Source organism: Mesoplodon bidens (assembly GCF_964165515.1).
Source record: "Mesoplodon bidens genome assembly, chromosome: 8".
In the NCBI taxonomy this organism is placed as follows: Eukaryota; Metazoa; Chordata; class Mammalia; order Artiodactyla; family Ziphiidae; genus Mesoplodon; species Mesoplodon bidens.
The window spans coordinates 39702316-39718766 of NC_138165.1; the positions used below are offsets into that span (position 1 = coordinate 39702316).

Below are 16451 nucleotides of genomic sequence, written 5' to 3' on the forward strand. Positions count from 1 at the left end.
TGGAGAATGTTCCGTGCACACTTGAGAAGAAAGTGTAATCTGCTGTTTTTGGATGGAATTTCCTATAAATATCAATTAAATCTCTCTGATCTATTGTGTCATTTAAAGCTTCTGTTTCCTTATTAATTTTCTCTTTGGATGATCTGTCCATTGGTGTAAGTGAGGTGTTAAAGTCCCCCATTATTTTTGTGTTACTGTCTATTTCCTCTTTTATAGCTGTTAGCATTTGCCTTATGTATTGAGGTGCTCCTATGTTGGGTGCATATATATTTATAATTATTATATCTTCTTCTTGGATTGATCCCTTGGTCATTATGTAGTGTCCGTCCTTGTTTCTTGTAACATTCTTTATTTTAAAGTCTATTTTTTTCTGGCATGAGTATTGCCACTCCAGCTTTCTTTTGATTTCCATGTGCATGGAATATCTTTTCCATCCCCTCACTTTCAGTCTGTATGTGTCCCTAGGTCTGAAGTGGGTCTCTTGTAGACAGCATATATATGGGTCTTGTTTTTGTATCCATTCAGTGAGCCTCTGTCTTTTGGTTGGAGCATTTAATCCATTCACGTTTAAGGTAATTATCGATATATATGTTCCTATTACCATTTTCTTAATTGTTTTGGGTTTGTTTTTGTAGGCCCTTTTCTTCTCTTGTGTTTCCCACTTAGAGAAGTTCCTTTAGCATTTGTTGTAGAGCTGGTTTGGTGGTGCTGAATTCTCTTAGCTTTTGCTTGTCTGTAAAGCTTTTTTTTTTTTGCGGTACTCAGGCTTGTCACCACTGCAGCCTCTCCTGCCGCGGAGCACAGGCTCCGGACGCACAGGCCCTGCGGCCACGGCTCACAGGCCCAGCCACTCTGTGGCACGCGGGATCCCCCCGGACTGGGGCACCAACCTGCACCCCCTGCATCGGCAGGTGGACTCTCAGCCACTGCGTCACCAGGGAATCCCTGTAAAGGTTTTGTTGTCTCCATCGAATCTGAATGAGATCCTTGCTCAGTAGAGTAATCCTGGTTGTAGTTTCTTCCCTTTCATCACTTTAAATATGTCATGCCACTCCCTTCTGGCTTGTAGAGTTTCTGCTGAGAAATCAGCTTTAACCTTATGGGAGTTCCCTTGTATGTTATTTGTCATTTTTCCCTTGCTGCTTTTAATAATTATTCTTTGTCTTTAATTTTTGCCCATTTTATTACTATGTGTCTCAGCGTGTTTCTCCTTGGGTTTATCCTGTATTGGACTCTCAGTGCTTCCTGGACTTGGGTGGCTATTTCCTTTCCCATGTTAGGGAAGTTTTTGACTATAATCTCTTCAAATATTTTCTCGGGTCCTTTCTCTGTCTCTTCTCCTTCTGGGACCCCTATAATGCAAATATTGTTCCATTTAATATTGTCCCAGAGGTCTCTTAGGCTGTCTTCATATCTTTTCATTCTTTTTTCTTTATTCTCTTCCGCACCAGTGAATTCCACCATTCTGTCTTCCAGGTCACTTATCCGTTCTTCTGCCTCAGTTATTCTACTATTGATTCCTTCTAGTCTATTTTTCATTTCAGTTATCGTATTGTTCATCTTTCTTTGTTCTTTAATTCTTCTATGTCTTTGTTAAACATTTCTTGCATCTTCTAGATCTTTGTCTCCATTCTTTTTCCGAGGTCCTAAATCATCTTCGCTATCATTATTCTGAATTCTTTTTCTGGAAGGTTCCCTATCTCCTCTTCATTTATTTGTTTTTTGGGGTTTTATCTTGTTCCTTCATCTGGTACATAGCCCTCTGCCTTTTCATCTTGTGTATCTTTCTGTGAATGTGTTTTTTGTTCCACAGGCTGCAGGATTGTAGTTCTTCTTGCTTCTGCTGTCTGCCCTCTCTAAAATCCACAATGATTTTTAACAATTTTTTCCCTCTGTGTATACATTGCTAACACCCAAAAATTTTATACTTTTTCAACTAAATTATTTCAATTTACCTAATTATTAGTAACTTTCAAAATAACTAGTCAGTAGCTTATGGACTTTCCTTATTGTTTTTTCTCTTAATACAGAACTAATTACATTTATTAGAGAAAATTTTTTAAAAGTTGAGGCAAGCAAAGAGAAGACTAGAAGCTTATCTAAGTTTCTAACACCAGAGATATCCTCTGGTAGCATTTTGTACATTTCAGATATATGTATATTGTTCATAAAAATGAAAAAATACTCTACACTATCCATTGTTTTTCCAGTTTGTGATCTGGATCCAATATTATTCATTTTTTCTATAAATGTTTAGTAACCTTTTTCTATTTTTTAAGTCACTGTATTAAATATTCTTTACAGCATATTTGTTATTACATGCATGGTATTATGATACATTGTTATAATTCATCCACACAAATGTAACCCATTTTCTGGTTTTAGACAAATATGTATGTATTACATATTTTGATATTTGTTTTAAAACCTTGGAATAAAAAACCTTGTCACCATACTTTGAGTAATCCCACGGTTAATCCTTTTAGATGAATTCCTAGAAATGGAATTGTTGGCCAAAGGGCATGAAAAATTCTAAGGCTTTTGAGAGTATTGCCATATTGCCTTCCAGGAAAGTAGAAACAATTTATACTTTCACCAACAGGCTATCATTTGGTTCATCTTTTGGACTTGTTGGTCAAGGTATTGGCTATGGCTATCATGTGTGAATATCACCAGTGCCTTGTTCATATTCTCTTTCTGTCTCTTTTTCAGTATTTATATAGCATAGCTGTAACACTGTACTTATGTCAGTTTTGCCAACAGAATTGGCAAAAAGATAAAAGATGAAATAGATAAAAACCAGCATTAGAAGCCAGCATTCAGGAAACAGTGAGTGGCCTCACATGATTTTCTTTCTTTTATTTTTTTTTAAATTGAAGTATAGTTGGTGTACAATACTGTGTTCGTTTCAAGTATATAGCAAAATGATTCATTTATCCATATATATGCATATATCTATATTCTTTTCTTGATTCTTTTCCATTTTAAGTTATCACAAGATATCAAATATAGTTCCCTGTGCTGTATAGTAAATCCTTGTTGATTGTCTATTTTATATATAGTAGTGTGTATCTGTTAATCCCATAGTCCTAATTTATCCCTCTCCCCACCTTCTCCTTTGGAAACCATAAGTTTGTTTTCTATGTCTCTCACATGATTTTCTTCAAAAAAAATTTGAATAAACATATGCTTACATATGTGACTCTAGCTTGGTGAATACAAGATAGAAGAAGGAGAGGGAAAGGAGCATAATAAACCACTGACATTTGCTTACTTGATGAAGTTACAGGAAGTTAAAACACTTTAAGTAGCAGGTGGCATTTTCCTCTGAGAATGTATTCTCAGAACTTTTGGAAAGATTCAGGGCCTGGTCATGTCCAGTCTGAGGTTCTACATTTCTGGTCTGGGCTGATTGTATGTCAAGGGTGGTTAATAAGGGGAGAAGTGCTCAGAAACAGGAGCATAATTATTTGAACACTAATGTGTTCACTCAGTCACATTGGTTACATGACCCCCTCAAGCAATGTCCTTGGTCAGTGCAACTCCCATTGTCTCTTGGCCTATTCCAACATGGATTGTCCAACCTTACCTGGGAATTTGTATTTCTTCTGGGGAGGTAATAATTGCAGACTGTGATTTTTTTTTGTCATGTGTATTTCATAGCTTTCTCTTAAAATAGATACATCACTGAAAATACTTAATTACTTTATGGTCATGAACTAAAAGCCACACTTGGTGATTGTTCAGCCTACTCTGGGTTTGTTGTGGGAATGAAGTATATTTTAAATTCTCTTGACTACAGTGGAATACATTTTATCAAGGAAAAAAAAATGGGTCAAATTTATGCAGAATATACCAAAAATTAGTCTTAGATTTTTGCTTTTTCTTAATTAATAACTCAGTCTGTGTATTTACTGATATGTTATGTTTGTTTAAATGTCTTTGTGAAAAGTACATCTAAGAATAGTGGCCATAAATTTCTAGTTCAGCAGGCTTTATTGTTAGTATCACTGCAGCCCACAACTGCCTTCTTGATATAATTGCCTCAAATAGAAACTATACAGTGTAATGTTGCACAAGTATTCATTTTTAATACTTTAGGAGACTGAAAAATCAGGGTTCTACAGGATGGAGTGAGAGTTATTTATGAGAGGTTTTTGTTTTTTGCTGGATATGAAATCAAATTAATCTTGATTAAATCAGATTGGAGAAAATGGAAACATAGCAGCTTGACAGATTTGTGTCCAGCACAATTGATATATGTTCTTTTTAAACCTGGATGATACAGATAGAATTTGTTACTTAAATAATAAAATCTGTGTAACTATAAGCAAAGACAAGATTAAAATTTCTATAGACAGGATTGTTAAATTTTTACATGAGAGAAATTATAATGCCTACTTTATATATCAAATCAATAATTAATAACAAGTTTTTCCTGCTCCTTATACATTGAAGTCCAACTGTGGGTAAATACAATCCTTTGAGGAAACTGTATCATTAAAACTGAGACTATGGAGAACTAGTAATGTAGGAAATTGTAATTACCACACTCACAGGCGTGTGTTTATTTCCAACACTAGTGCCTATAAAAGAACATAAAGTTGAACATTGTTAATGTCTAAGAAATAACAAACTGAGAAAAAGAACCATCATTCTTCTATTCCAGTCTTACAGTTTCTTAATGATTACTGGTAGTTGGTTTGAGGTGATATTATAAGTGTTTTTATGTGGCAATTAAAATTTCAGAAGCCCTCATAATTGTTAATTAAATTTTTCCTCATCCCACATCCCAAACAAGTAAGCCAGTTCTATTATCCTTGCTTTTGAACCTGGAAAATTGAATAATAATATCCATATACAGTAACTTTATTCACATCAACTTTATTGCACCTAAAAATATTCTTGCTCCCCAAAAGTGAAGATTAAAATGGTACATGGAAGCAGATTTTGGCTCAATAGGATTTTTTTTTTAAATTAGAGCAAATAATGTGTTTGTGGATGATCTTTTCTTTACTGATTCTGTTCGTTTGAGTTTGAGCTGTTTTTGTTTGGTTTTCTTTTTTTTTTTTTTTTGTCTTAAAAATGGCCTTTGGTGTTAAACACTTCTCTGTTCCCAGTCAGCTCAGGAGTGTCACTGTAGATGTTGGTCACTTGGCCACATTGGATCTGCATCTCTTGAATCTACATCCTTCATAGTACATTCCTTCCAAAGCAATATTAGGATGCTACATTTTAAAAAGTCATTTTTCTTCCATTCAGCTGTCAGATAGGATATCTTTAGCTGAAAGTAAGAGAATACCCAACCCAAGTCAAAGTAACATAAATAATAAAGTGATTTCTTGTTTCATTCGAAGCATAGAGATAGAGAAGTCCAAGCACAGCAAGGCCTAGTTTTCTGCATTCTCTTGCCCTGCCTTCCTGCAGGGTAGATAGATGACTTTCTGCCAGACAACTAGAGCAGTTCCACACTGCCACACTCAGAAGCAGAAGAGGACCTTTTCTTCCTTGTGACTTGTTTTAAGAGCTAGGAAACTTTTGCCCCCAGAAGACTTCTTCTCCCATTTCGGTGGTCTTTGGGGCCTTTTGTCCATGATTATATCAAACCCTGGGAAGAGGAACGGAAAGCTTGAGAACAGATGTTTGTGAATGGCTTAAGATCAGTCAAGATTCACTCCCGGGGCTGGAATGGGGCTCACTTTCCCTGAAGTGGGGGGGCCTGTTCAGGAAGGTAAATCTTGAATAAAATCAGGATTATGGTGAGCAGGAGCAAGACTAGAGGCGATGTCTGCTACAATTACCTTTTCCTTACAGTTTTTGTGATGAATATAATTATTTAAAACCTAGCATATGGGATGGCTGAGCCATTACATTTTACTTTTAACAAGCTGTTTTATCTTGATCATATTATTTCTAAACTTCCACTAGGAATTATACTGCCTTTTAAAACTAGTGGTGGATGGAGGTAGGCACAAAAGATGGTTTAGGTGTATTGCCACCATCCCAGCTACTCCACCTCCAAAAAATACACATTCTAAGTAAAAAATTCAGCTTTCCATGCAAACTACTTTTAAACAGTATCTAAGTAAAAACAGATACAGAGTGCTTGTTATGAAAATAACAATTGCAGCTTCCAAATATATCACTTAGCCTCCTCTTCTGACCAGATTCTCATTCCTAAACTCTCCTATAAGAAATTCTGGAGGGTCATATTTTCACTTTCCTGTCACCCATCAGAAGAAGGCGGCTTTGGATGCTGGTACAAGTTCTGGCTTTATCTTCTGGACCACTTTTGTTGTTGCTGTTGATTCTTCAATTCAGTGGATTTTGACCATACTCCTAAGAGCCCACTTTATTCTGGCTGTCAACTCCCACCTGAGTAGGTAAACGGGGCAAAGCCTGGGGAGCCAGGAGAGTGAAGACTGCTAAATGGGAATGATCTCCTGGAAGACAATGTACATAACATCTAAGGAGCCGATTCTGTTGGTCAGAAATGAGTCTGCGGCCAGAGGGCCCTTTGTAAACCAGGCTGAAAATCAAAGATTTGTGTTTGCACAATAGGCCTGGGGTGGGGTGGTGAATAGCTGGGGAGACAATTTCAGGAACCAGGCTGATTAGATTCAGTGTCTGGATGGGTATGATTTGGAAAGACAACTTTGAAAAGTGGTGTCAAGTTGTATTTTCTAGAGGGTCAGACCTAATGCTGCCAAACAAACAGATTGTGTCAGAGCCATCTATATCCACGTTATTCCACCAGTGGCTCACTCCCCTGACAGCATTACACTTGAAGAGACAAGAGCTTTCCTTCAATCCAGATTCACTATGGCCATTTGCCAGTCAAGGTAGTCATCAGATGCTGGTAACTGCATCGGCTAGCGTCAGGAGGCCCTAATTACCATTTTGCTGGAAAGCCCCCTTCACTCTGAGAAAATATAAGACAACTTCAGCCAGTTTGAATACACAGTGTTTAGTCTCATAGACTTGTCCCTGCTGTTAAGGTACCTGTTGCCCTACGTGGGCTGTTTGCCATCGCTGGTTGCCCCCACCCCACTAAATGTCTTTTGATGTCATGGAACCAGAACCCTGGGGAAGTGGTTTAACACGATTATGAAGAAAACTGGTAGTTAAGTTGATTGTGAGTCAGGTTAGGATTTTTGTAACGATTCAAACAGGTAGAATTATGGAGACAGTTGGCCTTGGTCTCGTTGAATTCTCACAGCCCTGTCATCCTCCTTTTCTGAGTTACCTGTTTTGTCTCATATCCTGGGAAATCACGATGAAATTATATTGGTGGACCTCAGTTGGCAGTGGGGGATGGAGGGTAAGGACTGAGCAATAAATACCTCATCCTCCTGCAGGCTGAAATTTCCTGAAACATTTTAAATTAGAAAATTTGGATGGACAGAAAAATGGAAATTGCAGAGACCTACCAAAGATCTTTTGTCTGAAGATATTTTTTTTAAGTACAAAATTTTAGGATAATTTGCTATTTTATATAGATTTTTTCCTACAATGAAAAGATGAAGGTTAGAAAAGATAAATGTCCAGATTTGAATTTAGAAATTCAGATATGTTAAATTTGATTTTATTTTAGATGCTAAGTAGGAAATGGCTACTTTGTTATTGTGAAGAAGCTATCATGTTTGAATATTCATCTTAGATTTTTACTACCCAGAAGACTCAGTATATATATATATATAGTGGTGGGAGTTTTCTCCCTCACAGACAGCATCCTAATGGAGATGCATGACTCTGCCAGTAGTGTTGCTGATGTGAATATTTGCTTCAAAATTTAAGCCGGCAGCTCTGGAAATTGCTATAAGTACTCTAAAATAATAATATTATGAGTATTTATATTATCATTTCTTTTTTTTAAGCTTTTTTAAAATATAATTTTATTTATTTTTATTTTTGGCTGCATTGGGTCTTCATTGCTACGCGCAGGCTTCTCTCTAGTTACAGTGAGCGGCGGCTACTCTTTGTTGTGGTGCACGGGCTTCTCATTGCAGTGGCTTCTCTTGTTGAGGAGCACTGCCTTCTAGGCGCACGGACCTCAGTAGCTGTGGCACGTGGGCTCAGTAGTTGTGGCACACGGGCTCTAGAGCGCAGGCTCAGTAGTTGTGGCGCATGGGCTTAGTTGCTCCGCGGCATATGGGATCTTCCCAGACCAGGGCTTGAACCTGTGTCACCTGCATTGGCAGGCAGATTCTCAACCACTGCACCACCATGGAAGCCCTATCATTTCTTATAAGCATGGTTTTCATTTTTATCCTACATCTAATAGAAAAATGACTTACAATTTGTGTAATTGTGGTAATTGGAAAAAGCTGTTGAGATGTGAGGTTTCCAAAATCAATAGGAGCAAAACGGATGTGATCATTGTTCATAGCATACTTGGTTTGAAATATCTAGTTTTAATGTTATATTATCTTCATATGTTTAAGTGGTTTTAATGTCACTAAAATGGCACCTAATTAATACATTCATGCAATGTATAAAAATGTACTGAGTGCCACAAATTCTTCTGCTGCTATGTTTATTTATAGCAATGCACACTGCTTAATGTGTGCTTTTATTTAAAAACCATTTTTGTAAATGTTTGCTATTTGCACTTTGAGGATAGCCACAATCTTACACCACAATTCAGTATGAGAGATCATCAAAACAATTAGCTTAGAAGTACCTCTCCATTTGCCAAAGGATTTAAATAATTTTTGACAATTATGGGTAAGGTTGCTCATAGATTATCTTAGGTCAGTTCTGTAAAAGCAAATCTGAAACAGGGATTGTAAGAACGTGTGATTTGTTGGGCAGTGCTCTCAGGAGAAGGATGGTAAGGGAAGCAGGATGGAGGAGGGGAAGATGTCTGTGGCAGAAGATCTCGGTGGAAACAGGTTACAGTTTGCTCCCACAGTGAAACTCTGGAGCACAAATGGCATCACAGAGTTGGTCTCATCTTGAGGCAAGTGGCCTGGCCTTCTGTACCCCCATGTCAGCCAGTCGTTGGTTGGGGTTGGCTCTCAAAGGTAGTGGGAGAATAGCCTCCTGGGTGAGGCAGTTCCCATGTGGCCCAGGACAGTTCTTCAGAGGAGGAAGGTACATCTGTGAATTACCAGCATTTTGAAGATAGGAATTCTAGCTCATCAAGGTGATCTAGCCTGGCACGAACAGCATCCTTTATATAGATAAATGACAATTTAAAAGAACAGAGAGCTTATTGGACCTAGATTCTGTCACTTCCTCCTCCCCAGCACATACACTCCTACATGTCTATCCTTGTAATCAAATAAAGATGGAAATTCAAACTGCATTCAAGTCCCTTTGATTACAGAAACAGTTTAAAAGCATTAATGAGGACATCGACTCTGGGTCTATTCCTTTTTCTGATTGCTTGCCATGTAGAAATGTGGCTGACTCTGCTATTAAAATGCATTCATGTTATCATGAATGAAATGAGTTCCTTGAGAGAGGACCTGAGATACTGTCCCTGAAGACTTGAGGGTGTTTTAAATGCCAAAACCACTCAGGCAAGCCTTTCTCCAGGCTTAATACTCCTATTTGAGATGCTTTATTTGCAGAAGCCTTTGGCTTAACTGATTCAGAGAGAACCCAAACACTCAGTGTGTTCAATGAATGAAATCTCAAATTCTTTCTCTGCAATATATTATTATGAAGAAATGTAGAGTTTGCTTCTTCCTAATGGAACACTTCCAGCTCACTTTTTCTTCCTATTATAGAGCTGTTAGAGAAGGTTATCTTCTTTGAAAAATAATTTTGTTTCTTTCTTGCTACTTATCAGTATCATGAAATATATATATTTCAGAAACTGGGTAAGTTGGATGAGGATGGTAGAATCCAGCTTACCCAGAAACTGGGAAAGTTGGATGAGGATGGTGGAATTCCCATTAGTGTCACTGATTTAAAGAGGTTTTTATTGTTTTAAATTGTCAAGTATTTTACAAGGGCATAGAGGACATACTGTAAAAATTCTTTAAATAACACAATTAACTTTAAAGTAGAAGGCCAATGATAGAAATAAACAATAGCAAGTCTCCATCTTGGATCAAAGAAATATTTGTTGCTAATAATATTCCCTCTGATTGCATCTGTATTTGATTATTCCAACTTATTAAACAGGAATGATGATATGCAAATAAACTCAGAATAATAAAGAAACATTAATTCAGTCTAGAGTTCAAGCTGATATTGTAACCTTTTTACTTTGCATAGGGCTTTGCTAATACTTTCTATGGAACACAAACCAGGCCAGTACCTTGGAAAGTTCTGAACTAAAAAAGGTATTTTGGAGCATGGTGGATATGTTATTGGGAAGGTGACTTAAAGGGATCCTGTTACAAATGACTTCTTTAGTGATCTGAAATTTAATGCCACTGGTTATCTTTTTACTAACAATATCTAGTCTTACCTCCACAAAGCAAGAAGCTGAGCGGGTAAAATAAAAGATAATTTTAGACTTACTTTTTTTTTTGGCTGCATTGTGTCTTTGTTGCTGCGAGTGGGCTTTTCTCTACTTGTGGTGAGGCGGGGGCTACTCTTCCTTGTGGTGCACAGGCTTCTCATTGTGGTGGCTTCTCTTGTCGCGGAGCACAGGCTTTAGGTGCACGGCTTCAGTAGTTGTGGCACGCGGGTTCAGTAGTTGCGGCTCACGGGCTCTAGAGCGCAGGCTCAGTAGTGGTGGTGCATGGGCTTAGTTGCTCCACAGCATGTGGGATCTTCCTGGACCCGGGCTCGAACCCGTGTTCCCTGCATTGGCAGGCAGATTCTTAACCATTGTGCCAAAGGGAAGTCCCTAGACTTACTTTTAAAGTCAACCTTAATATGTGCCTTCCTCAGGCCTTAGTTTCCCTTGTGTATTGTTTATTTGACTCTCTACATTTGTGTTTTCCTCCAGTCTAGAAACAGGAAGTTTGTTGAATTAACAAAATTCCTTTTTAATCTGTAGTTAATAATTTATTATTTCATTCATTGGTCATAATTTTTAAAATATTGTTATAGGCAAGATAGAATAAATATTTTAAAAATATTATGTCTCATTCTTAAACTTCTTCAAATTATGCCTGGAACTCATGGCAAGACCAAATAAAGGATTGAAAGAACCCATTATGTTATAATTTAGAACTTTTTCTATAGGAGACATTTAATTTGGCTAATGTATTTTTTGAAAAGTCTTTATTTAATGTAATCATTATCATTCGCTAACAGCTTAAACAGTTTGAGGTCCCTCAAACTCCATGATTGCTTAAAGAGTTGTGACATTTTAATTTCTTCCAGAAACTTCCAATTAAGTGATGAAGACCACTGGTTTTACCAGGCTCTTGTGGATCAGTATCCTGGGGATCTCAGTGGCAGAAGGACTCTGTATCTGGACATGTTACAAAGACATTTTCCTCACAAATCGAGGCATGATTTGGTGAGTACTGGACCCTATATGCTGGCAAGTTAAATTGTTTTAGTGGTTGATAATTATTGAGCAAAATATATATATACTTTAAATGGTGCTCGAAAATGATTTTTTTTTCTACACTCTAGTAAATAATAGGGTTATAGTTTGAAAGTCTACCATTTTTCAGATCAGTGTGGTACATAAAAAGGTGGGAGATCCCTCTGGCCACATTCACTCTTCTGTGGCTTACTTGCCACAGAGAGCTTCACCATGGTCCCCTGGGTTGCTCTGCTAGTATTGACCTCCAGGTGTCTGTACATTCACCTGCCCATCTCAGAGGTTCTGCCATCTCTGTGTCTTGCCTGCTCCTGCATTCACACAGCCTACCACACCTCAGTCCTTCTAGTCGTGGGGAAGCCAACACTTGCCTTGGGAGCTGGTGCCTACCTACACCATCCCCACCACAACTCCACTTGATCCCCCTAGATGGGTCTAAACACAAATGCCCCAAATTCATAACTCAGAGTCCTGGCTGAAATTTCCCTGGGAAGTTATGGCTACATTCTTTAGTGGACAAGGTCACATAGACAAGGAAACAGCAGTTACCATGTCACCAGTGAATTTCATAGTAACTCACTTTAAAACATATATGTAAACAAACATGCATAGACTCTTAACTTTTTTTAAAAAATATTTATTTATTTATTTATTTATTTTTGGCTACACTGGGTCTTCGTTGCTGTGCACAGGCTTTTCTCCAGCTGTGTCGAGCTGGAGCTACTCTTTGTTGTGGCACATGGGTTTCTCATTGCAGTGGCCTCTCTTGTTGCGGAGCACGGGCTCTAGGCACGCGGGCTTCAGTAGTTGTGGCACATGGGCTCACTAGTTGTGGCTCGTGGGCTCCAGAGTGCAGGCTCAGCAGTTGTGGCACACGGGCTCAGCTGCTCCACGGCATGTGGAATCTTCCCAGACCAGGGCTCGAACCCGTGTCGCCTGCAGGGAAGTCTGACTCTTACCTTTTAAATAGGCCATGCTATAAAATATTATCACATACTCTGCATTTTGTAATTGTTTTAAATCAAGCAAGTAACAATACTAACATGTGTATAGAATTTATCCTATGTCAGTCATGTGTAAACTCCCGTAATGCACATAACAGTGGATTAGAGAAGTACTATAGTTATCCTTACTTTTCAGGTGAAGAAACTGAGACAAAGGCCACACAACTAGTATGACCAACCTCTCTTATCTTTTCCCACCCACCAACCCCCACCCAATTATTTGTTTTAATTCTGACCTTTTATTTTTTTATTTTTTTGCGGTACGCGGGCCTCTCACTGTTGTGGCCTCTCCCATTGCGGAGCACAGGCTCCAGACGTGCAGGCTCAGCGGCCAGGGCTCACGGGCCCAGCTGCTCCACGGCATGTGGGATCTTCCCGGACCGGGGCATGAACTGTGTCCCCTGCATCGGCAGGCGGACTCTCAACCACTGTGCCACCAGGGAAGCCCTCTGACCTTTATTTTATCAAGTTCTTGTTGTGTAAAAAACATGTTATATAATAATTCATTCTGGATTTTACAAAACTCAATTTACTAAATTAGATCTTTCTTTTTATTCTGTATAGATTCTGTTTGCTTCTGTGACCAGCTGTCATTTTTAACTGTGTAGATTTTTATATTTGCCTACTATTAATATGATAAAGATTTTTGCATTTACTTCTTACATTGGGATAATTAGTATGCATTTCTGCATGGTGTATACTTCCTTTCTTAATGTTTGCCAAGTTTTAAGCATATTCTTGGCTTAGGGGAATAAACCTAAGAAGTTTACCAAACAGAATTTAGGAGCTGATATTTGGTTTAAGTGAAGCCAGAGCCCATTTCATTATGTACTTAATTAACCATACCTAAGTTATTTTTTTTAGGTAGGACCAAGCTTATGCTGCTCGCTAGCTTCTTTTCTCACATCACTTAGGGGTTAAGTAATGTATCAAATTCAGAGATGTGGTCTATACTGGCAAAATAAAGAATTATTTAGATCACTGACTCTCAATTGCAGGAGACACACCTTTATATAAGTGTTTCAGAATCACCTACAGAGATTTTTCGAACTACTCAGGCTATCTCCCATCCTGTTCTTTCCCTCAAGACTCAAATCTCCCAGGGTTGGGATTCACTGGCAGCAGGAACTGTTGGTACCTATGTAAGAATATCATGTCCCTCAGGAGTGTGGGATGGGAAGGGCTACTGTCATTGCTATAAATACTTCAAGTTTAGATGTCCGAACATCTGATTGTTTCAGTCATCAAGGGCAAACTGAGTTTTCAGGATTATTGTGGCAATTTTTAATGTTTATTAGCATATGTCTAACTGAAGCACCTGGAGTCATTGTTAATACAGCAAAGCTGATTTAAAGATGGACTATTTTTGAAATTATATGTAGGGGAAATCATATTTTCTGCTCATAGATTCATTGCTATATAGGGGTAGAAGTTGTTTTAGGGCTGTCTGGCCTGACTCCATCCTGTATAAAACTTAAAAACATTTAATGACTGGTCCTCAGTCACCAGTTAGCCATGGGCTCAGAACTCTGGGACTGGTACTTGGTCCTGGTTGTTGTATTTACTATTAAGATGTTTGTCCCTTATTTTTCAAAATCATTGGTTATAATTCATTTTATTCACTTTTGTAACAATGACATAAAGCGTAGGCTCAGTTTCATAATAAGCGTTTACCACCTGTTATCTTTCCAGGTCGAACATGAAAAATATTGTGACCAATATCGCTTTGCTAAGGAGCAGCGAAGGATCCTGATATCAAGTTGGAGTAAGAATAGGAGAGACTTTATACAGAAGGCTGTGCTGACAGTGGCCGAGGCCTGTGCAACTCATGAAATGGAAAACATGTTGGTTAAGGACAGGAAAAAGCAACAGGAAGTGTGTGCTGATCTGAAAGCCAAGGTGAGACGCTTTGCAGAAGGTACTTCAGTATTTGCCTGGGTATTCACTTAAGAATTCACTTTTCCCTTTTGTTCAGTTCCAACCTAAAGTCCCATTTCTGTAAAAAGCCTATTTTGAATACAATTGTTAGTTCGAACCATATGAAATTGAAATTCTTTTAGATCAAAAATTGTGAACAATCAACAATTTCATACGGTTCAACCTGAAGTTACTATAACAGGAGGTGAGTATTGAAGTTTTGATTGAGGATGTCCAATAGCAACCACAAATGCTGTACGTCAGAGTGAGGTGCTAGATAAAAATGCAGAATGTAATTATAAAGTAAATGTCTGACGCCGCTTTAGACTCATGGACCTCTCATTCACATTAAAGATATTTTTTTAAAAAAAGGTCAAATTATGAAGAGGAAGGAGGATTTGTGAAGAGATACATTGAGGAGATCTTGATGGACTGTGTGTGAGCACTCAGCAGAGTGAGAGGGGGAGCAGACAGGGTTTTCCTCCTGCTCAGACCCAGCAAGGGGCCTCCAGGATGACTTGGAGAGTTGAGTGGGTAACCCCTGTAGTTGGAGGCTTGAGCACTGGTGTCTGACGCTCACAGGGAACTATAGAGGAATTACGTTAGTGGCAGAACTAAAAACAAGAGTAGCTGCTGTGTCTGGTCATGGGTGCATGAGTCCTGGAGGCCCCATGTGAATATGGCCTCTCTAGGAGCATTGGAAGGGCCACCAAACATGAATTGTATCATGCCTTAAACTTATGAGTAAGGAAAATAATGATTCGGGGTGGTGCCAAATCCTTAACTGCTAATGTGAGGTGAATTTTTGAGTGGGTAAAGGTAGCCCCTAAGGTGACCTGCTTACTTTGCTGGATGCCTGGGAGTTGTGATTTGGCAATCCCCCTTATACTTAAAGAGTAGAGTGGTCTGGACCATACAAACTGGAGAAGCTGAGACAGGACCCGGGAGCTAACTAATTCCCCGAGCAGGGGACTGGTCGGACCTCACAAAATTGCCAACAATATTATTACCCATGAAACTGTTGAACCTGGAGTTGGTGACCTTAGCCAGCTCTCTGAAACTTAGTAGTTCTGTAACCGCAGTATAATGCCAACTGCTTGTTTGTGGTTGAGAAATAAAGATACATGCGGCACACGCACACACACAGTTGTATTGAGGTACAGCATACATACAGTGCCCAAATCTTAATTTACTGATAAATGACATGGTAGGATGATGATGATGCAACAAGAAATTATATTCTCTTGATAGAAAAAATAAGCCGGTAGATGTTATATTATAGCAGTTAATAGCATATAGAAACAAATGTCTCTATTTTAAAACATGAGAGGAAAAATGCCTGCTCTGCATCTTTTTCTTTTTTTAATATTTATTTATTTGGTTGTGCCAGGTCTTAGTTGCGGCAGGTGGCCTCCTTAGTTGTGGCATGCATGTGGGATCTAGTTCCCTGACCAGGGATTGAATCCGGGCCCCCTGAATTAGGAGCACAGAGTCTTAACCACTGCACCACCAGGGAAGTCCCTGCATTTTTTTAAACAAAAATATATTTCTTTTGACATTGCATAAGCTTAGAACCTAAAAGCAATAGACGCTGCATCAAACCCTATATACCATGGGCTACAGAGCTAATGTGTGTTTCTTCTCCATCTGTGACTGATTAGGAACACTCAGTGACTCTAAAAAAAAAAGGTGGAGGGTGGTCAGGGGCCACGACAAGTCCTTATATACTCCTAGTCTGTTTATACTCCTACTCTGTTTATACTGTTTATACCTAGTCTGTTTATATTTTGCACACATTATCATTAGTCCTTAAACTATGCTGTAGGTGATTTTTTCTTTTTATTGTATTACCTTGAGGTAAACATACATGCAGTAGAGCACATAGAACCTAAGTGTGCTATTGAATAAAGTTTTACAAATATATGCTGCCTGTAGAAATACCATCAGGGTCAAGGTATAGAACCGCTCAGAAGACTCTCTCATGCCTTTTCTCAGTATATACTGGCCCCATCCATGACCACTATTCTGAATTCATCACCATAGGTTAGTTTTGCTTATTGGTGAATTTC

The 16451-nt window shown here is 38.5% G+C and overlaps 1 protein-coding gene across 1 annotated transcript in view; it reads left to right on the top strand.

Moving 5' to 3' along the window:
• Positions 1-16451, top strand: part of CCDC148 (coiled-coil domain containing 148) — a gene marked incomplete at its 3' end in the record, with an annotated part of 286502 nt that overhangs the window by 135018 nt on the left and 135033 nt on the right. Inside the window, exons 9-10 of the mRNA XM_081242592.1 lie at positions 11293-11431; positions 14158-14364. Of these exons, the coding sequence (XP_081098718.1) occupies positions 11293-11431; positions 14158-14364 (346 nt within the window). The remainder of the gene's footprint in view (positions 1-11292; positions 11432-14157; positions 14365-16451) is intronic.